Source organism: Oreochromis niloticus, linkage group LG13, assembly GCF_001858045.2.
Source record: "Oreochromis niloticus isolate F11D_XX linkage group LG13, O_niloticus_UMD_NMBU, whole genome shotgun sequence".
NCBI lineage: Eukaryota > Metazoa > Chordata > Actinopteri > Cichliformes > Cichlidae > Oreochromis > Oreochromis niloticus.
This window is the reverse complement of record NC_031978.2, coordinates 354,368-374,723: the sequence shown is the minus strand read 5'-3', so window position 1 is coordinate 374,723 and position 20,356 is coordinate 354,368. Positions and strand designations below refer to the sequence as shown.

Genomic DNA, 20,356 nt, shown 5'->3' with positions numbered 1-20,356 from the left:
CCACAAACGACTGTTTAACATGCAGAGATCACAAACATGCACTATAACTGACCAGAACCTTCTCATAACCCCAACAGTATCAGTATTCTCAGGTCTGCTTATTTATATTGCACTATTTTTAGATGCTTTACACTTTAAGTTAAAGACCCCACAATATTTTTCAACATAATATTAAAACAGGAAATGTTGTAAAAAAAGAAAACTCAGAACATTATGATTGAAACGAACTTTTAATGTAATGTAGAAAAGAAGAAAAGTCGGGTGTCCTTCATCTGGAACACAGTGTAGTGATCTAAAGAGAACTAAAGGTATGCACAAGTCCCGTAAACTTATCCTGGGAGAAAACACTCAGTCATGACTAAGTCTGCAGGAAGGTGTTTGGGTACCACAGCAGCACCAGACGGACTTTTTCCCACACTTGGTCACAATTTGCTCTTCGTCTCAGATAAAGTGCAGAAGCTTTCAAACGTGCACATGAAGTAAATACAAAACCACTTGTAACATTTAAATATATCTCAACTATAACTGTCCTAGCAAAAGAAGTAAAAGGAAGTAAAACTCGACCTGGACCTCCAGCACATCAGTATAAAAAGATTGCACACAAAGGTTTAAAAAAAAGTCAGAGTGCTTACAGTGATTAGAAAAGAATCATTTGATAGTAAATGTGAACATTTAGACAAAACAACAAACAGCTGAGAGAAGAAGTTGGAATGTCAGTCTTGAGATTTATTTACAATTTGATGATTTTTATTCTTGTTTTTTTGTTTTCAGATGCTGCCACCTCTCACCTGCAGCTGAGCCTCCCTGCTAACTGCTAGCTGGCTAGCCTGTATTTTTCTCCCCATCTCTGATTCTTAGGAATCAAAGAAAATCTAGCAAATGAAGTATTTACTGAGAAAAACTCAAACTTAAGTATTTAGAAAGCTCCCCCGGCACTGCACGTACCCCTCACCCACAACGAAACACGTGGGAAACACTGAAATACTTGAATCGGTCGGGAAAACACTGAAATCACCACCATGTCTGGGTTAAGTAGCAGCAGGCTGTTAGCTTAGCCTGGAAACAGTCACGGGCGCGGGCCACGTCTCTTCGTTACTAAACGAAAAACGCGACTCATTACGGAGAGCGGACGGAGTCGTGTGAGCCGCCTGACGGTATCCTGGGGCTGCTCTCTACTTCATATGGATCTATTTTCTAACGTAGGGTCGAGGTGGCGGCTGGAGACTACCCCAGCTGTCACTGACCATGAGGCGGGGAAAACCCTGACCAGGTCGGGTTTTGTCACGTGGCCTTGTATCTACGATCCTCAACTTTCAGCAGAAAATCAGAATTTAGAGAGATGTTGGATCGCATGAAACTCTTAGTGTTACACTGGAAGCAGCTTTGTTTGTTATTAAAAAAAGAAAGCAGAAAAGTGTGCGCAGTGATGAATGCAGATGGATTATTTGGCCTTCCTGGATCGAAGGCGCCTCTTGATGATCTGATGGTCGCTCTCTTTCTCCTCCGGCTCTCTGCTGATGATCTGAAACGAGACCAAACATTAGAGGCTCAGCTGAAAGCCTCCTCGTGTTTCACAGACTCGAGCTGTTCCTCTTGGCTTCATCTGTCAAAGAATTTTTCCACACCTGTGCTCGCTCTTCTAAATATTACTGGGCCAAGTCTCATCTGCCCCTCCTCCTCCTGAGTGGAACCAATGGTTGTACCAGAGATTGTTCTCTGTTTTTACACCAAAGACATACTTCTGTGATCACTCTATAAATGTCTCCTGTGGTCTTTCAGGCATTTAGTTGTTGCTGAGCTGGTTTATTTTTTCAGGACGATGTCGGTCCGTCTCTTTGGACCTCATATTGAGAGTTCCAGTGAACAGCTATAAAATGGCAGTATGACACAGGTCTCACATGACCGTAACTAACTGGACTCCATTGTCCCGTTAGTTACCTGTGACCTCTGAAAATGATGGGATGTGTATAAAAATGAACAATAACCAAACAGTTAATGTAGCACCCTCTGAATTAAAGCTGAAGGTCTGCATTTCCATCACATCTGTGCTCGGATTTCAGAGTGCAAAATTACTTTGGGAGCCAAAAGTATTTGGAATATTCAAACGAATATAAAGCTCATTCCGAGCCAGGAAAAAGTCCGGGATCAGCACCTTGTTAAGGAAAATAAACGTTCTTCAGAACTTTGGGTGAATAAAAAGTAAATCTGTGCTGATACGGACATGTTTGCACTAAAGGCTGTGAGACTCACTGGGTGCGAGGGCATGTCCATGGGGGAGGAGATTTCGGGCCTGTAGAGTTTCCTTTTGTTCTTCTTTGCTCTCAGACTGAGGGAGGAAGAGGAGGCTGCTGAATCTGCGTCGGCCCGTCCGCTCACCAGGCTCATCATCTTCTTGGCTGCAGACACAGTTTTAGAGGAAAGCAGAAGCATGCTGAGCAGCATCCTTAACTACATCCCGTTAATCACAATGCTTCGTGTGTGTGTGTATAAATCATTTTACTGGCAGATTTAAAGCCGAAAAACTTTAAATGGGAATTATCAGTGAAGACGACTCGGGAGACAAATTAATCCAAAGCCGACGGCGTGTTTATCCAGCTGATACAAACAAGCTAAATACCGTCAGGTCCATTATTAAAACTTGTTTGCCTCAGTAAACCAACGCTGGCTCTTAGAGTTACTCTCCAGGTTAAATAGGAAGCTCTTCCCGCAGGGAGAGGGATTCACGATTCGAGGATGAGCGGGGTGAAATAGGAGCCTGAAAGCTAGAGCGAAGTAGTGGAAGAATTAAAATAAGGAAGATAAAAGACGAGTGAAGGTGAGAAGAGAGATGAAGGGTGGGTCAGGTGGCTGCAGATGTCAGCAACCTTGCCTTGGAGCCCTGGGGCCACAATTAATTGACCGAGTGAAACTGGGGGTCCCCGAGGATAAAACAGAGAAGACTCTGGTTGATTCCAATATGTTGGCTGTCTTAACTCTCTGCTTTAAGCCATCATTAGTGTCCCAAACTCACTGCCCTTGCCCTTTTACTCTGTCAAACCTGCGCAGTCCTTTTCCAAATAACTCCGGCAGGAGCTCTGAGCTTTGTCCTTGTGTGCCCTGCGCTTCTTTCCCCCCTCCAACACTCACAGTTAAATTTGAAGATTCTATAAAATAGAGCAGAGGGGATCTACTGTATCTGTGGGAAAGTTCTGGTGTGTGTCTGTATCTGTGTGTGTGAGAGAGAGAGGGTTGAGATCCGGCAAGGTCTGAAATTAAAAGTGTTCCTTTTTTTCCATCATATTTTACATTCAGACTATCACTTTATTATTTCTGAAACATTGCATCAGTGAAGGACAGCTCCTGATGGACTGATGCAGGCTTGGCCACTGCAGTCCTCACGTTCATGTTTTTGCATCCTGATGAATTACAAATTAAAATGCAGCATCGCACTTCATAAAAACACCGGCGACCGCCAGTGCTACCCTGCAGTCTCCCAGCAGAAGCATCTTAGACCACTGAAAACGCTGCAGGCGGCTGGATGGTGTAGTGGTAACATTACCGCCTTTGGAACTTCAGGTCAGGAGTTTGACTCCCAACCAGGGTCTCTGTTCTGTAAGTGTACCAGGCTAGCCAGTGTTCCAACATTGAAGCTATCACAGATCAATGAGGTACACAAATGCTAAGGCAAGGGGCAGCCAGGACGTCGGGTCGGGTATCATCATATCCCCAAGTACAGCTGAGGGTGAGAGCTAAGCGGGAAACCTGTTTGTACATGAAGGCTGTCCCAAACAGAGCGCTCCTTTAAAAATGCCTCCTCAATTCCACACTCTGACCTTTTCAGTTGTTCCACAGACAAGAGCCGCCACCTCTGGGTTCTTACACGCAGGCAATTAAAAACAGCCAGAAGGCTGCATCAGGAGCAAGTCAGCGTGCCTGGGGGCTGAGTGACTGCAGTGCACCACAGAACACAGAGTGAAGGAGACAAACCAGCAAAATCTGTATGAGACTGTAAAGGGAGGAAGTGGGATCATGTGAATACCAACCCTCTTTAATGCAGTCACTTTACATGCTTCATAGTTTTCTATACGGACTTACTTTGCTGTGATCTTAGCTTTCATCTTTGCAAAATACGCCCTGAACATCTCAGATTTCTGCACTTACTGTAAATATGACTTTTGGTAGCACAGAAAACTCATTAAGCGCACTTTTCGTCAATCGCAGCATCGGTTTCTGCTGCTCCGTCTTATGTTTGAAATAAAGAACATTTTTCAGGATTGTCTTCAACAAAGAAGCAGTTCGAGTTTAACGTCACCAACAATAAAGAGTCGGGTGCTGACCTTTAGTGCCGAGCAGCGTGGGGGAGCTCTGCAGGAAGTCTCCGATCTTCTGCAGCGTTCCTTCCTTTCTGCTGCGGACACTGATCTGGGAGTCGTGACGACCCGCTGGGGAGGAGCTCTGATCAAAGAACAGCGAAGCACAGTTAGCATGTACGAAACAGCTTCTCGTTAGGGCTGCGTCAGAGTTCTGGGTGAGTGCAGATAATGACGTTTACACTGGAGAACTAGCTGACAGTTGAGGTGTTTTCCACAGATTAAGACTGATGTCACGGTGTGTGGATACATGTGGATCTGCGCTCTGCTTTTTAATTTCATTATTTAACAATTCTGTTTAACACTCGCTCCTCTTCATATACCGTCATGTACTCTGTGGCAGAAAAATAACTGAGCAACACAATCAGCTGTCTCTGACTAACTCGACCGTCTTGGACTGCAGCAGCACATGAAGCAGCGTTACAGGCTCTACAGCTGCAGCTGACGGTGGCGTGGATCACACAACTGTGGCCCGGCCACCGGACGGGAGAAGGGAAGGGGCGCCGCTAACTGGCAGTCAGTAAGAGACCATTCTCTTACATGAGATAATTCATCCAGGATCAATTTGATCCTGGATGAATTATCTCATGTAAGCACAGCGATGACGGGGCTTTTTGCGTGTGGAGGTGAGCTGCGGTTTGGGCGTGTCCTGCTGTCATGCGGATGTTTGAAGACCTAATCTCTTCTTGGCTGGTGGACATGTGAATTACTACAGGTTAAATTCACCATAGTGCTGATGTGCACTTAATCAAAATTCAAAAGCTTCTTTCTGTCAGCATCGCTGAGAGCTTTCATTGAAACTAAACATGAGGTTGATCTGACGATAAAGGTAAATTCAGTCCCCTATATTTATGAGATTAAGCATGAGATATCATCATATGAACTGGGGCTAGCAGCAGAAACACTGACTGTATAAAGCTTTGTTCAAGTGAAATGATGAATTAGTGATGTTCAGTGTGTGTCTGCACATCACGTCGGTGTGTTTGTCTCTCTGGTTCTCACCTCTTCCCGGTGTGGGGTCAGCTTTGGCGTCAGTTTGGTTCTCGTGTTCCGCCTGTTCTCTGCCGCCACTTCTTCCTAAACACACACACAAACACACACAAGCGCAAGCAACATGAAGGCACGTACAAAGTGTTAAAATACTGAGTGTGCACTGAGTCATCTGTACCAGAGGAGAAGAGGCGCTAAAAATAACCACCAAATGTTTCACAATGACAGGACGCTGTGGACGAGATGGGTTTGGTCATTAATACGATGCAGACGAGAGCGAGATGTTCACACACTTTGTCCAGTGGCCTCGGTAGGAGGTAAATGACACTTTTACCAGCCTGAATATTTTTCGAGAAGCGACAACACGCTCCAATTTAGCCGTATTTACTTTGCAGAGGGACTCAAAAAACTGACAAGCTCAACTACTACCAGTCAAAATATAATGTCTGGGTGTCTCCCAAACACCCAATTAAGCTTCAGTGTTCGCTTTCAAACAAGATTCTGATGTCAGCGATGAGTTTCTGTCAACAGTGTGTGGAAAACCTTTCATTACAGCAAACAAAGAAAAATGAGCGCCTGGATGCTTCAGTTCTGGATCGATACGGTTTTTGAGGGAAGCCTCTGCTAATGTGTGAATAACAGCTGGGTTTGTTTTCCTCCATCTCTCTCAACTTTACCAGGGATCAATCTATGAATCAACTGTCCTGTTTCATTAAAGGAAGCATCTGAGATTTCAGCGTATTAATGAGAGGATGAAGAGTAGAATGACATGATTGGATGGAGGTGTGAGTAAATGGTGAATGGATGCATTCAATTTGCAACTTCTAAATCTGTTAAGTTGCAGTTTGAAATTCAAAATTCACAAATGTTTCGTCTGAACTACTTTTGCTAAAGTTTCTTTCCACCTGTAAAAGAAACTTTGTACCTTTTGAAAAGCTGGAAACGCTTTCAGGGAATGTCCAAATAGCTGTAATAGCAGGTTACAGCGGTGCGGTGTCTCTTCAGAAAAACATCAGGGTGATTTCAGTTCAAGTCTGAAATTCAATCTTCTGCTCACACACAGTGCAAAGTGTACACGAGTAACACACAGAGTGTAAACTGATGCAAATTCTCACTAGGTCAAGCAAATAAAGATTCTGGGTTTCACTGATGCCACCAACAATTAGAGGGAAGAAAAAAAAATTCACTGACAAAGAAGTCTTGAGAACACGTTCACTAAAATTGAGTAAAGATAAAAAATTTTTTTTTAAAAATTCCTGACTTCAAATTAAGTGATTACTTTTATTCTTTCAGGTATGTGAAGTGATTCGACTAACGGCCAAATCTGCACTCTGCCCACTTCTCTGAACTAAAAATCAAACTGAGTGACGATCGTTTCGATGCTGAGGAGATCCAACAAGTGGACGCCATCAGCCTCTGACTTAATGGACTGATTCTTATATAGCGCTTTTCTACTCAAAGCTGCTGAAAACGTCCACAGGTGCACAAGAATACGAATTTGAGATCAGCCAAATGTTCATGGCTCCAAAGGCTTTTGGAAACAAAACAAAATGTGACTGAACTTTAAACTTTAAAGCTGAACTTGGACAAACCGGACAAATCCTTTGCAGTCAGTGAACTTTAGAAGCCAAGGACATCACCAAACACCGCTCGGCCAGACCTTCACTGCAGCTGCGTGTTTGTGGCTCTTTGTGCCTTTGTGCTATAAAAGCTGAGATCAGGTGACTGACTTGGCCATTGAAGAATTTCTCGTTCCCGTGGCTTTAGAATCTCGCGGGTTCGTAGTGAACACAAGGAAAACAGTCCGCTGCCCCGACCTCAGTAAACACTTTGCTGATGATCAAACTTATGAGTTCAGTTTTTTGAATCATGCTGAACAGAACATTAAATCCATTTTGTAAACTTTGGTTCTTATGTAGTTCTTTACAAAACTTCCCTCATTCAACGATTCACACCAGCACTTTTTGCTGTGCTTTTTCTATGTAAGTGCTTTTAGTCCAACAGACATTTAAGTTGGGGTTAGTATGTTCCCCGAGGATATTTGGTATGCAGACTGGAGCAGCAAGGGATCGAACCACCAACCGTCTAGTTAGCAGATGACCTGCTCCACCTCTGAGCTACATCACCCCATGTAGGTCATACTCATTAGTGAATGATTGGTGATTGCCAAGTTGTTAGCCAACGAGTGATCTCAGGTTTTCTAACCAGACTTCACAAACCGAAGTGTGATTTTACCCGAGCTGTGTCCATCTACTCAAAACTGAAATTTCCTGTTTTTTTCAGGGCATTTTTGTGAGGCAGCCTCGACTCAACCTGAAATTAATTTTGTCTAATTTTTTCTCGACTCCATGTCAACACAAGCCGTACAAACTGAATGCTGTAGAGTTTAATGAAAAATGTCCGTTTGATTCTCAGACCAAAATGCAGACAGCCAGACGCATATATGCCAACCTTAAACCGGTGTTATACTGAATGTCATCTTTAAAAATTGCAAATACTTGGGCATACTTTAAAATTAATAACTTAATAATCAGCATATTTTGTAGCTCATCACAAATAACTCCAGTCTTACCAAATGAGACCAACTGACTGACGTGTAGCACGAAGCTCAGTCAGAGTGCAGGAAGGAACCACTATCTGTACTGGCTGCTTTATTTCAAAGGGCCTTTGTGGCTATGAGCAAAACCAACTACACCCATTACGAGGTTGGGAAGTCAATGAGGGATCATGTCCGTGTAGTATTCATGGTCGGGGTGGCTATAACGGGCTTCCACGCTGTGTTTCATTGGAGCCCACAAAGGAAGAGAAAACAGACAGAAATGTGTGCTGTGTGTTTCTAAAACCGGCGTTCTCAGATAGGATCCGCCTGCATTAGCTTCAGCACAACAAATCCCTGGATATATACTTTTTTTTTTAGTGAATCGATTCTGACTCACTCTCGTTTGGGATGAGGCTGACCTGAGAGGGAGGCTCGCTGGCCGAGTGGAGGAGTGGGCGTGGTGGATGAGATAAAAATGCTCCATTTTGAATGCAGAAAGAAGGTCACAACATGTGAAGTCACCAGTGACTCACTGGACTTTTTTTTTTTTTTTTATTAAATAAATCGAAGGAAGGAAGGAGGAAGGGAACGCAGACCGCCAAGTACGAAAGCAGAGATAAAATATGTGAAGAAAGCAGATGATGAAGCTGGAGCGAGAGTGTAAGAGAGAGCGAGGAGGAAAGCGTGAAAGAAGAGGAGACGAGCAGAGGAGCAGCGATAAGTGATAGAGAGAACGTGTAATTGGAATGTGTGCAAGAGAGGTAGAGACGCAGAGATGAGACGATAGAGGGAACGTGTGGAGAACGCAAATGTACCAAAGACAATGAATCAAGCGCCAGCACGAAGAGAAGCAGATCAGATGGCGAGACGCAGAGATGTGGTCATTTCTACATGTCGTACACATGAACGTACACCAAAGCGCTACGTGGTGCGTTCAGACCATGTACTCAGTCACTATAACAACAGGCCACTAAGAGGTTAATGCACCTCAGAAACCTCTTTGATGTCGTTGCTGTTACAACTCCATTCATCTCAACAGCACGATGTCTGCTCTGCATGTGACACACAGGGAACCACAGCCTTTAAATGACCTTAAAATGGACTTGTGCTGGACTGTATCCACCTACAGAAGAGGAACTGTAGCATTAATCTTCCATATATTCACTGTGAATGAACATGATTCATTCTAAACGTATCTTAGGAGCTGGGAAATTTCACAGGCAACCTACATAACAAAGTTAAGCTGAAATTTCCAGTTTATTTCCATTTCTGGACGTCCACTCAAGTCTCAAATATGCTTTATTATTACTGCTGCTTCTTTATGGAGAAGCACAGCAAACACGTCAGACACAGCCTGGTCTGAACAGGAGACGCTCAAATGTCAAAGTTTGCTTCTATTACTAGAAGAAGTAATTAAAGCTCATCAGATTCAGTCATTTTACACAATGCAAGTTCATCTTGTTGAGAGGCTAAAAACTTAATGGACATCTCTTTTAAAAGTAAAGTTGGCACAGCGAAAAATAGTTTGTTAAATATAAAAATAGGGGAAACAACTCAATACATTTGGCTAGTTGTGGTTTTGGAGCATCAGCATTTGACGGACAGTTTAATAGGAACAAAATGGCCAGAAAAAAATAATCTCTCTCTTCTGAAGTCTGTCAGTGTTTGTGGTCTGAGTGATGAAGTGGAAAACCGCCAACAAAACGAAACATTTTGCTCATATTTTGTTGGATAATTACAAACTTTCCTGGAGCAGAAGAGAAAGAAGTGGGAGGCCCTGGTGGAGAACTGAAAGAGGACAGTACATCAGACTCTCGTGTGATAAACAGGCCTTCAACTGGCAGCTTCATTAAATGGGACCCACAAAACACAGTGAATATTTACAGGAAGCTGGCCTCTAGCCAGAAGCGCAATGAAACACCAATATCCCCAACCACGTTATAAACAGGAAAAGACAAATCTGCAGACGTCAGAAAGTGTAAGAGTGAAAAAGCAAAATGTCATGAACAGGATGATAAATATTTGTGAGACGTAGAATAAAAGCTGTGGGAGCACTTAATGACAACCGTCACACGCAGTGGAGGAAATGACATGTTTTGGGAGCTTTGGTATCAAAGTGGGAGGTTTGTGCAGGACAAGAGAGATTTAGATTAGCGCTTCACGGCGCCGTGCCATACCCAGTAGACGCTGCTCCACTGGTGCCAGTTTACTCCTACAACAGAACAGCGAGCCAAATCAGAGCACCAAACTCTGCACCAAGTAGAGAGGAAGCCTCTAGGTGGTGCTCTCTCTCACAGGATCTCAAGCCTGTCGATCTGTTTGATAACATTTGAAGTAATAAAGACATTAATATTCCAATTACTTGCGTTTTCATGGAGTCTGAAAGTTTCTGTAACTTTTGAGCCGTAGTTAAAATAGGAAAGTGCATCAGTGCGTGGATCAGAGTGACTCCTCACCAACGCCAACATTATACTTTCTGGGATAGCACTGATGTTTCCACTACAGAAAGCATCATCATCAATAAATCATTGCTGAACAGAGACATGGCTGGCTGGGAGAGATGAGATTGGGGGGGGGGGGGGGGGGATGGGTATGTGGAGGAAAGGGTCAGAGGTTAACAGAACAACAACAACAACAAAAAAATTAAAGGAGAAAAATCGGGGAAGGCAGAAGGAAAAAGGGTTGCGTGCTAAGAGTAAAAGGAGAAGCGGTTTATTTGCTCGTGTGTGATCATGGCGTGCCAGCATACATGCATCAGCTGCCCATGCTCCATTATCTCAGAGAAGAACTGAATTGGTGCAGAAGTCTGGAAGGCTGATGAAATCGGCAGCCGAATCTCTGCTGGGTCACTGCCTGCAGATGTCAAACCCATCAGAGAAGAAGCCACTTCACCATGCAACTGCCTGCCTGGGTGTCAGGGATGAAATATGAGCACTCCATTTAAGAAATAGCAATTTAATGTAAATGATTCCATCAATTTCTGTAGCATAATTGCTCTGAAGAACAAGATGAATGGCAAGAACAAAACAACCCCGTTTCCAAAAATGGAGTTATTGCAATTTACCTTTTATACGGCGCAAAGAATGGAATACATCTGATTTTAAATGCATGCTCAGTTCCTCTCCCAGGAGCAACACTATAAAGAAACATTTGGTTTCCTCGGGCAGATTACTGATCAAACATAAAAAATGCAAAATCAAAATGCAAACATATTAAAAAGCATTTAACTGGTGTTTACTGTTTCAAAGGATTTCAGATCCCAACATTTTACACAGCATGAAAACTTTTCTGAAAATATGATTTCACTTTGCCGTTAATGCTGGGATCTGATTCTAAAACAAGACAAGAGTGCAATTATCACCGTAATGATAATTAAATCTGTTTTTATAATAATAAAAACAACATTTAGCTATGAAACACAGGATGCAGATATAAATGCAGCCCGTGTTTCGCCAATGAAATCCTTGAAGCTGTCAGTGCATCAGAAAGAAATAAAGTTTTGATAAAACGAAGCTTCAACTTTAGAAAATTTAAGCAAAATTTATGAGAGACTAACCTCCATTTAATGAAAATAGATAAAAGAAAATACCAGAATGTGGTGGTGAAGGACCTGAGAAGGATTCCATCTATAATTAATCACTGAGCATTTCAAACATAACGGCTTTCTTGCAAAATCGATTCATGGCCGTCACCACATCATGAGAGCCGTCTATTTCCCCATTCAAACAAAGATATTAATAATTAGTGTCACTGGTTCAACAAGGTTTGGGATGTTGACTGATCCTGAAAAATAAATGGGAAAAACAAGAACTGATTCTTTTGGAAATTAACCACAAACATAATCTCTCATAATAGTTGTGTTTTGTCTTTCACTGCACACGTTGTTGTAGAATCGTCTTGGACTCAGTCTGATGCTGGCAGACACCCCCTCGCAGGGATGTAGCCTCATGAATCTGCTCCTATGGAATGCACTCTTCCCCCATCTTTAAATCTACAGGCCTGACCGGTGCACAAGAGGTGGTTGTCATGGTAACGGGAGTGTTGCCTGCAAAAGGGTCATCTCCAAATAAGAGATGCCCAGAAACGTGACCCAAGGCCACCCTAAACTGTTTTGACCAATCACGTCAATACTACGTTTCTGTGACGTGCAATAAAAGTGTTTAGTGTCTGGGTGTGGAAGCCTTTTGTCTCTGAGCCAGAGAGAGGAGGTCCATGGCACTAGGGCCGTGCGATATGACCAAAATCTCATATCCCGACATTTATCGTCCCAACAACGATATACATCACAAAAATTTTACATTTTCTGTAAATTCTGTGAATCTCGGGTGTTTTCAGCTGGGCGTCGTGTACCTGGAGTCGAATGTTACATAAGTTGAAACTGACGCAATTTTCTTTGTGAGTATTTGTTACACGGCGTGTTCTAAGGTTTGTCTGTCCGTAGTGTGGTTTTATGAAATGTAAGAGAAAGAGAGAAGTTCAAGAACTTCTAAGTCACCATCAAAACAATGAAAAAAAAATATTGCCGCAAACAGTTTATTTTGCGACACCATGAAACAAACGATAGCGTGATATGAAACGATCGGCGCTTTCATATCGTCATCTGATATATATCGTTATATCAAACAGCCCTACATGGCACCATGTAAAACTAATTGGAAATTCTAACAGCTTAATAATAAATTATCAAAACTCATAATTGGAGCATATTTGTCTTCTCTCACATAAAAAACCTTTAAAACACAACACTGACATATCACCATTAGATTACATATATTTTATAAGCAAACTGCTTATTTACCGATCCAGCAGCATTATTATTTATTACTTTTTGGGGCTACTTGAAGAATATCCAGTGTTCCACCTCCATGAGCTCTAATTTTGGCTTCTACAGTCTCCAAACATGTGGTGCAAAAATAGCAAAATGATTGACTAAATTTTGATTAAAGCAGTTCTGAAACAGCCTGTGCGAGCTGGAACCTGGCAGTCAGCTGTGCCTCACAGTTTGTGGAGTTTTCTTTGGATTTTTGGAATTAGGGGGAAAGCATAGCTGAAGTTTCTCAGCAGATACTAAGCTGAGTGGATCGTGCCGACTTATATTTTGAAAGTGCAGCAGGACAAGAAGAAGTCAGGGGTCAGTTTAAGCCTGAGGTCATACACGCGACCCGGTGATAATAATTTTACACTTTGACCCTGAGTTATTTGCTCAAGTGTCCTTGAACTGAACTGAACCCTGGCAGGTTCCAGGAGCACGACTCTGTAGCTCAACATCGACGCTGACCTCCCTGCAGGACGGAGGGAGGTCAGCGTGGGAGGTCACGTGTATTTGTGGAGCGTGCAGTGTTTGTTGAAACCAAACCAAGCACAGACCAACACTTACTGCGATGTTCTTGCACTGAAACACTAAAAACATTAACAGAGAAAATTTATGTTGAAAAACAAACTTTACTCTTTTAACACCCAGAAACAAAATGAATGATTGTATTTGAACTTCATCTATCCTGCAGCTAAAATGAGAATCAGCAAGCTGTGGAAAGACCCGTCACGACTCTGGCTCAAGACTAAAAGCTACATCTGCTAGTTAGGCCAAATGAGCTCGACGCTGGAGTTGCAAAAGTTGCCGAAGGGGGTGAAAGTATCGTAATGTAGAAATGTGCTCATTTATAAACACAGAGACCTCTGGTTCACTTCAATAATGATCAACACAATCTACCAAGAACAGTGTAAATTAATGGGTCAAAAACAAATAAATTTAGGCAATTTTTTGGCAGTTAAGCCCAAGGAGAGGCAATTTTAGGAGATTTAATACGTCCTGATATGAGGGCGAAGTCAGAAGGAGATCAGGCTTTTACAGCGTGACCTCTGTTAGGTCACAGTGTTAGGTCACTGCTTAATACAACTCTAATTACACATTTATAACCATTTGTTTTTCTCTGGTTTCCAGTGGTATGTTTTTCTTTGCTTATCACTTACTGTTGGTTTACTGACCGGTTTCCATTTACTGTCATGTGTTTCATCTTAATGTCCCCATATCCCCTCAATAAAGACAATTACAAAGCAATTTTATGATAAGTAGTTCCCGCTAATGTGTTAATGTGGTAAACTTTTATTACAATTTAATTTCAGCATCTACTGCAGCCGCGCGTCTTTATGTAGCAAAAATGAAGGGGGAAACAATAATCGGACACATATTCAGATTAAAAAGAAAAAAAAAAGAAGAAATCCTTTAAGCAGACAGATGAACTCTGTTACAGTAAATTATTGATGAGCAGGTGTGCTACTGTCTACTGCTGTTTAAATGAGGGTAGGTAGGCTAACGGAGACAACCTCCTGGATATGATGCAATACAGTTCAACAGCACATCCTGCAGCCATGAAGTTGCGTCAGTAACTGAACATTATTGTAACTCTAAGAGAGCAGTGAATAGGTCCAACCTTTGTGAGTTTAGAAGCATGTACACCAGCGGTGCCTAATGAGACACTTTTTTACATATGAAACATAAAAACTTAATCTGCTTTTCTCCCGACCGCACAAATCACATCAAATATAAGCAAAGCCTCATCAGAGCCAAGCAGCTGTGCGCCTGTTTGTATCATGTTTCAGAGGTCAAATACAGGAGAGAATCTGTGACACTACAGCATCATGCTGAAGGTGGTGTCTCCAATCATTAGTCACACTTTACTCTGTTGGATGGAAACCAGTAAATCAATGAAACACTCCAACAGGCAGCCCATGTAAACACCCTCATTTGGTGTGATGCTTTACTCCGCTTATTGGGAACGATCACATTATGTGCATGCAGATACAGCCTCAGTCGGTTACACCATGTGTAACGTATTTTACTGATGCACGGCATGTTGGATGAAAGTGTGGCTTCCTGCACTGCATTTTAACTATTTTCAATCCAACATCCAACATCAAAGAAGAAACTAAAACTCCTTCACAGTAAAAAAGGTTTCCTGATTTACGGCTCCTACAGGAGGCGTTTTTATCAGGTTCTGCGTCACCAAAAAACATGCACAGTTTAAATTTCCCCCAGTCTCCCCTTCAACATGTCCTTGGACAGTGCTACACCACCTTCAGCAAAGCTGCTACTTCCAGACCGCTGCCCTGAAGTCCGGCTCTGTCTGTCTGTCCCACTTGTGTGTCTGGAATGTGATTGGACCTGTTACAGTGTCAAAACAGCAATCCTTCATTTTCAATCCTAAATTAGCAGAGATGACAAGGTGATCCAAATCTGGTGAGCAAGGTAGGTGGTGAGCGACCCAGAAACACGTGGAGTGCTCATCCATCACCCATGTTTCACAGTTTTGTACTTTCAAATCACAGCTGGAGTTACAGCAATGAAGCCAATAAGCTGATCAGGTTCTATATTCTGTCACGTATCCAGCCTTACATAAATAAATAAATACACCAAGCAGTATTTGAATCTGGTGGAATCATCATCTTGAATGGGTGAGCCACTCAGACCCTATGAGGGTCACAAACATGTGCCCCCTGTGGGCTTCGACATGGCAGGGTCTTCCAGCGAAACTCCTCTAAAGACGCCATAGCTCAGAAATCATCAACAAGCCAACATGACGTGATGTTTGGGTTCATTTCACAGATGCTGATGTTTGCTTTCTGCCCGGGCTTGAGCTCCATAGTGAAAGAGCAGATGTGCGCACACAGCAGCGCTGGAATGCTCCTGAGCTGCACGACCTTGTTAATGAAATCAAAGATGGTGTTTGCAGAGACGGCCGTGTGGCAGACATTTCTGATCACACTTCGCATTTATGGGCTATCCAAGCCAGCAGCCTTCAGGTCACTCAACACACTTAATGCTTAAATATGATTCTGCAAAGTGGATTTACTAAATAATGTAACGTGTTCATAATGGGAAAATGGTGAGTTAGAACTGTATTAGATCCAAATATACACTAATGAGGCGAATGATGATGAAAAACATGAGAGTGGATGTTTCTGGGCTTATGAGTCTGAAAGGATGAAAACGTGATACTTTATAGAAATAATAAGGTACCTCAGTTTTTGTTCGCCGTTTACTCCTCCTGAAAACACAAGACTTTGAAAAACAGGGGGAAAATGTGTTAAAATGTTACAATGTAACATGTCGAGTATTCTACAGAGTATTCAACGTTTTGAATATAATTTGGATAAAACACTGAGTACGTTTCCTTTAACTGTGTTCTTGTAGTAAAAACATCAGTATTGCACCCTTTACTGTTTATCCAGCTGAGTAATAAAAGCTCATTTAAAAGGATTACTGAATTCTTTCGGGGTTCTGTGGTAACTTCTTGTGCATGTTTGATAACGTTTTTTAAATTCTGTAAACTGAAAATTACTCTGAAAACTGAAAGAATGATATTTAGGTACAAATGCAATTTAAAAAATAAAAAATAAAATAAATAACAAGAGAAATGCTGGAAACTGAAAAGGTGCGATTCTGATGGCGAGGTCTTATAACACTGGTGTTTCAGAAAAGGCTCCAATTTCTAAAGCGGATAAACAGCACAAACGTGTCTGACTGGAAACAAAGGTACAAACTTCACACCACCTCCAGCTCCTCCCCAGGGACACCGAGGTGTTCCCAAGCCAAGAAACCCAGCCTGTCCTGGGTCTGACCCAGGACAGGCTCCTCCAGCTGGACGTGCCGAAAACGCCTCATCTAATAGGCTTCCAGGAGGCATCCCAGTCAGCTGCCAGAAACACCTCACCTCCCTTCTTTTGATGTGGAGAAGCTCCTTGCTCCACAATCTCATCCTTTTGATTAGCACCCACAGCTCATGGCTATAGGTGAGGGTAGGAACGTAGATCCGCTAGTAAACTGACAGCTTTGTTTTCATGCTTGGCTCTCTAAGCTACAGCAGCGAGGTGAAGTGTCTGCATCACCTGCTACGCTCTCTCCTCACTCGTGAACAGACTCAGAGATGCTTGAACTCCTTGAACTCTTCCACAGGCACCGACTCATTCTCAATCTGGAGTGGCCAATCCACCCTTTTCCACCTGTGGCTCGTGGCTTCAGACTTTCATTTGGCCAATTTTCTTCAGCGGCACTTCACACTTGGCTGCAAAACCCTCCCAGCACAATCAGAGGTTTGCTGCTGTAGAAGGACCACAACTAATCCCTTTATATTCCTGGACTTGAACTTGTCATTCTTATTGTTTGTTAACTGACTAAAGTAACGGTGTGTTAACCAATACTAATGAGTGTGGCTCCTGCCTTTAGCCTGATATTTACTGAAAGGATGGCAGTGGTACAGAAAAGAAAGAGTGTTCAGAAAATCTCAGCTGTGGCGTTTTTGGTGAACGTGTTCGAGTCCACAGGTTATCCACCTGCCATGTCTGTCTTCTTAAAATTCACCTGCTAATTTGAGGTTCTTTGCACAGCGAGGAGAGGGTACACGAAATATAAACACCTTAACTTTTATCTTTGTGGGCAGGTTATCAGAGGAGGATGCAATGACACGGTTTAATGCTTCCTGGCATTTTAAAAAGAAACAAACATTTTTTACACTTCAGTTACTGGTGGGCTATGACGCTATGCAGAGTCTCTTCAAGACCCAGCACCCCAAAGGGTCCCCATCTCCCCGCTGCATTCATGTTTTATGCTCAAAACAAATAGTTTCTCTCATGTATGCCTGGAGATGCACACTCTCACTATTATAAACATTACTCACACAGGCCTGTTTTTCAAGTCAAAGAGGGAGGATGTTAATATTAAAGCATCTAAACACTGTGTGCAGTATGTGCATGCCGTTGCACCTCAATGTTCAGCACATTCTGTTGGAAAGCCTCGACTATTGAATTTACCCAAGGAGAAAACAACCTGGATGCAGCAGCAGCAGCACGGTTAAAGATTTAAAGGCTTGTGTGGCTCAGGGACCAATAAGGTCGGTGTCTTCTGCAGCCAAGAGACTTTTTTTAAGTTCTGCTCCATTAGAGCTGAAAGGTGTGTCTGTACTGAAAAGTTATTGCAGTTAGGATCAGGTAGTCAAATCAGGAAGTCTTCTATTTGAGTTATTAATATAGTTTGTTAGAGGAAAAAATATTACATTAATATTTTTTTGGTCAGTGTATTGCAGTGTGGTGGGGGGAGGTTTGGTGACATTTAGATGAAATAGCAATATACCAATGTTATATACACAGAAAAAAATATTTAAGACAATAATATAAAAACCAGTAAGAACAGAAACAGAGACAGCTGATGGCAGGGTGTGTATGTGCTGCGTGAATATGGGTGAAATCTTACAACCCGATCTTGGAACTAAAGTAAATGTATGTAAATGAGACGTGACGTAAAAGAGTCAAACAGAAAATATACTGGAGGATAAATAATGTTTATTAAAAACGCTTCTTTTACTGTACTTAAGTGATTATTGTTTGTTTTGATTAGAGCTGCTATCTGTATGAACAGAAGCAGCTTGTTTTATGTTGATGTGTTATGGATGTTGTAGGACCACACAAAGAAAAGCTGAGCCTGATGATAACGGGGATGCTGATCTCACACACACACACACACACACACACACACACACACACACACACACACACACACACACACACACACACACACACACACACACACACACACTTTCTTCCTCACCAAAATCTTTGACTCCCACCCCTGCCCCCTCTTTACCTTTAGGGCTTACTCTCAAATTCCTCCTCCAACATGGAGGTACACAACACTGGTCCAACCATGACGAATCACGGACAGGTGCAGTGCAGTTTAATTTAGTGTTAAAATGTTTGACAAAAGGGCAGTGAATAATCTGGACACTGCAGATTGGGGCGTGGCTGCCTAGACCGGCGGGCGTCTCGACACAGGCTGCTGTCCACTAGGACTCACCGCCGCTCATTAGTGTCAGTGAACTACACATCTCCTGCTGTCAGTGACATTTAAGTTCTAAAATAAGTCGCCCATGGGTAACATCACAGTGGCCGCGTCCATCTTTACACCATCTATGGTAAAACCCCCACCTAACAACAGGGTTTTATAATGTGAGCTTTGAGATTACACATTGTTAACAACAGTGATTGTAACATGTTTGTTTGTAACCAAGATGCATACTGCGTATTCAGCCTAAAATACTGCTGCGACTTTTCTCCACATCACCCAGCTCCAACACTGTACGGCATCATTTGCAGGCAGTTGCAAAAATGAACTTCACACTGCTCTTTTTAAACAGGCAATAATTATTAAAATTCTATTTTGCTCAAATATTTCCTAGAGCCTACCACCGCTAATATTTAATTTCTCTACGAATGACCGTTGCTAGGTTTCATTTTTACTCTCGCCACGCTCACGTCTGCTTTCAGATCAAGAGGGAAGAGAAATAATTGCTAATCTATCAATAATGTGGCACAGATTAGCACTAAATAAAACCTCAAATTCCACCTCTGATGAATCTACTACATTTGTGTTGAACATGAAGGTTTTCCTTCAGGAAACTGAGCTTAATAAAAGAAATAAAATAAAATCTGCAATTCTTAGCTGACACTGTGAGGACTTCATATGTCTGTTTGTTCCCGACTCTCACTTTCTCCGTGACCTCTGTGAGGCTCTATTAAGAGTGATCCCATTAATCAGTGACGGACCTGCTCTCTGCCTGTGCTCTCAGCTGGATCAAGGATAGGCCAAGATCCTGCCGGCACACAGACCCGCAGAGAGACAGATTGAAGGGCCGATACACGACTAGTCAATTACAGAGCGTCTACAAGATCCAGCGAATATCCTCTACTTATTCCTTACCCTAGGAGAACATTGGCTGTGAGTCACTGATACAAAAACATACAGACCATATTGTGGGTAAAAGAACAAGTACTGCGTTGCTTCAATGCAAGTAGTTTTATGTTAAACGGTAGGAGAAAGGATTTTATAGCTCACATGTGTGAATCCTACCACTAACTAGAGATGGCACGATACCACTTTTTTATGTCCGATACCGATAGCATAAATTTGGATATGTGCAGATAGAAAACAGATATAGTTCATTTTATAATCACAAAACAGTCTTTTTTTTTTTTTTAAATATCTTGCTGCATTTTGTATAAGTTCCTACTCAACAAAACATTAAAGCTATTCTGTTATAGCTGTATGCAAAAAATACACTGCACCCAAAATATTTCCTAGTTCAGCAACACTGATCAATCTAATTTACTTAAACCTGCTCCATCCTTCCTAATAAGGTTGCCAACTCCCAGCAAAAATAATAGGGGACCCTCCCCCACCCTCCGCCTTATAATGCTTAATTAACGTAATCTACTTTAATTTAATCCACATGTAAAACAAATGCACAGAAATCAATTTTTTTTTTACAATAATTATATAGATTCAACATTTTTCTTCAACAGACCTGCAGACTGCACAGATGGTACCATCCCAAAGGAAAAGGTACTTTAGCTTACCAGGGTATATATTAGACTTAGTGACTATATACAATAATGGATTTCTATACATTTTATATCAGATGAAAACTTT

General features: G+C 42.1%; 1 protein-coding gene across 5 annotated transcripts in view; it reads right to left on the bottom strand.

Annotated features, from left to right (window-relative positions):
• Positions 1-211: 211 nt before the first annotated feature.
• kif20ba (kinesin family member 20Ba) overlaps positions 212-20,356 on the bottom strand; it is a 63,863-nt gene continuing 43,718 nt past the window's right edge. For 4 of the 5 annotated variants that reach the window (XM_005473742.4, XM_019349358.2, XM_005473744.4 and 1 more), the window contains 5 exons: positions 15,896-15,937; positions 5,352-5,426; positions 4,317-4,434; positions 2,251-2,396; positions 212-1,522 (listed from right to left, as the gene is read on the bottom strand). In XM_005473742.4, the coding sequence (XP_005473799.1) occupies positions 1,442-1,522; positions 2,251-2,396; positions 4,317-4,434; positions 5,352-5,426; positions 15,896-15,937 (462 nt within the window). In that variant the 3' untranslated portion in view covers positions 212-1,441. The remainder of the gene's footprint in view (positions 1,523-2,250; positions 2,397-4,316; positions 4,435-5,351; positions 5,427-15,895; positions 15,938-20,356) is intronic. The other variant, XM_005473745.4, reaches the window with a different exon arrangement.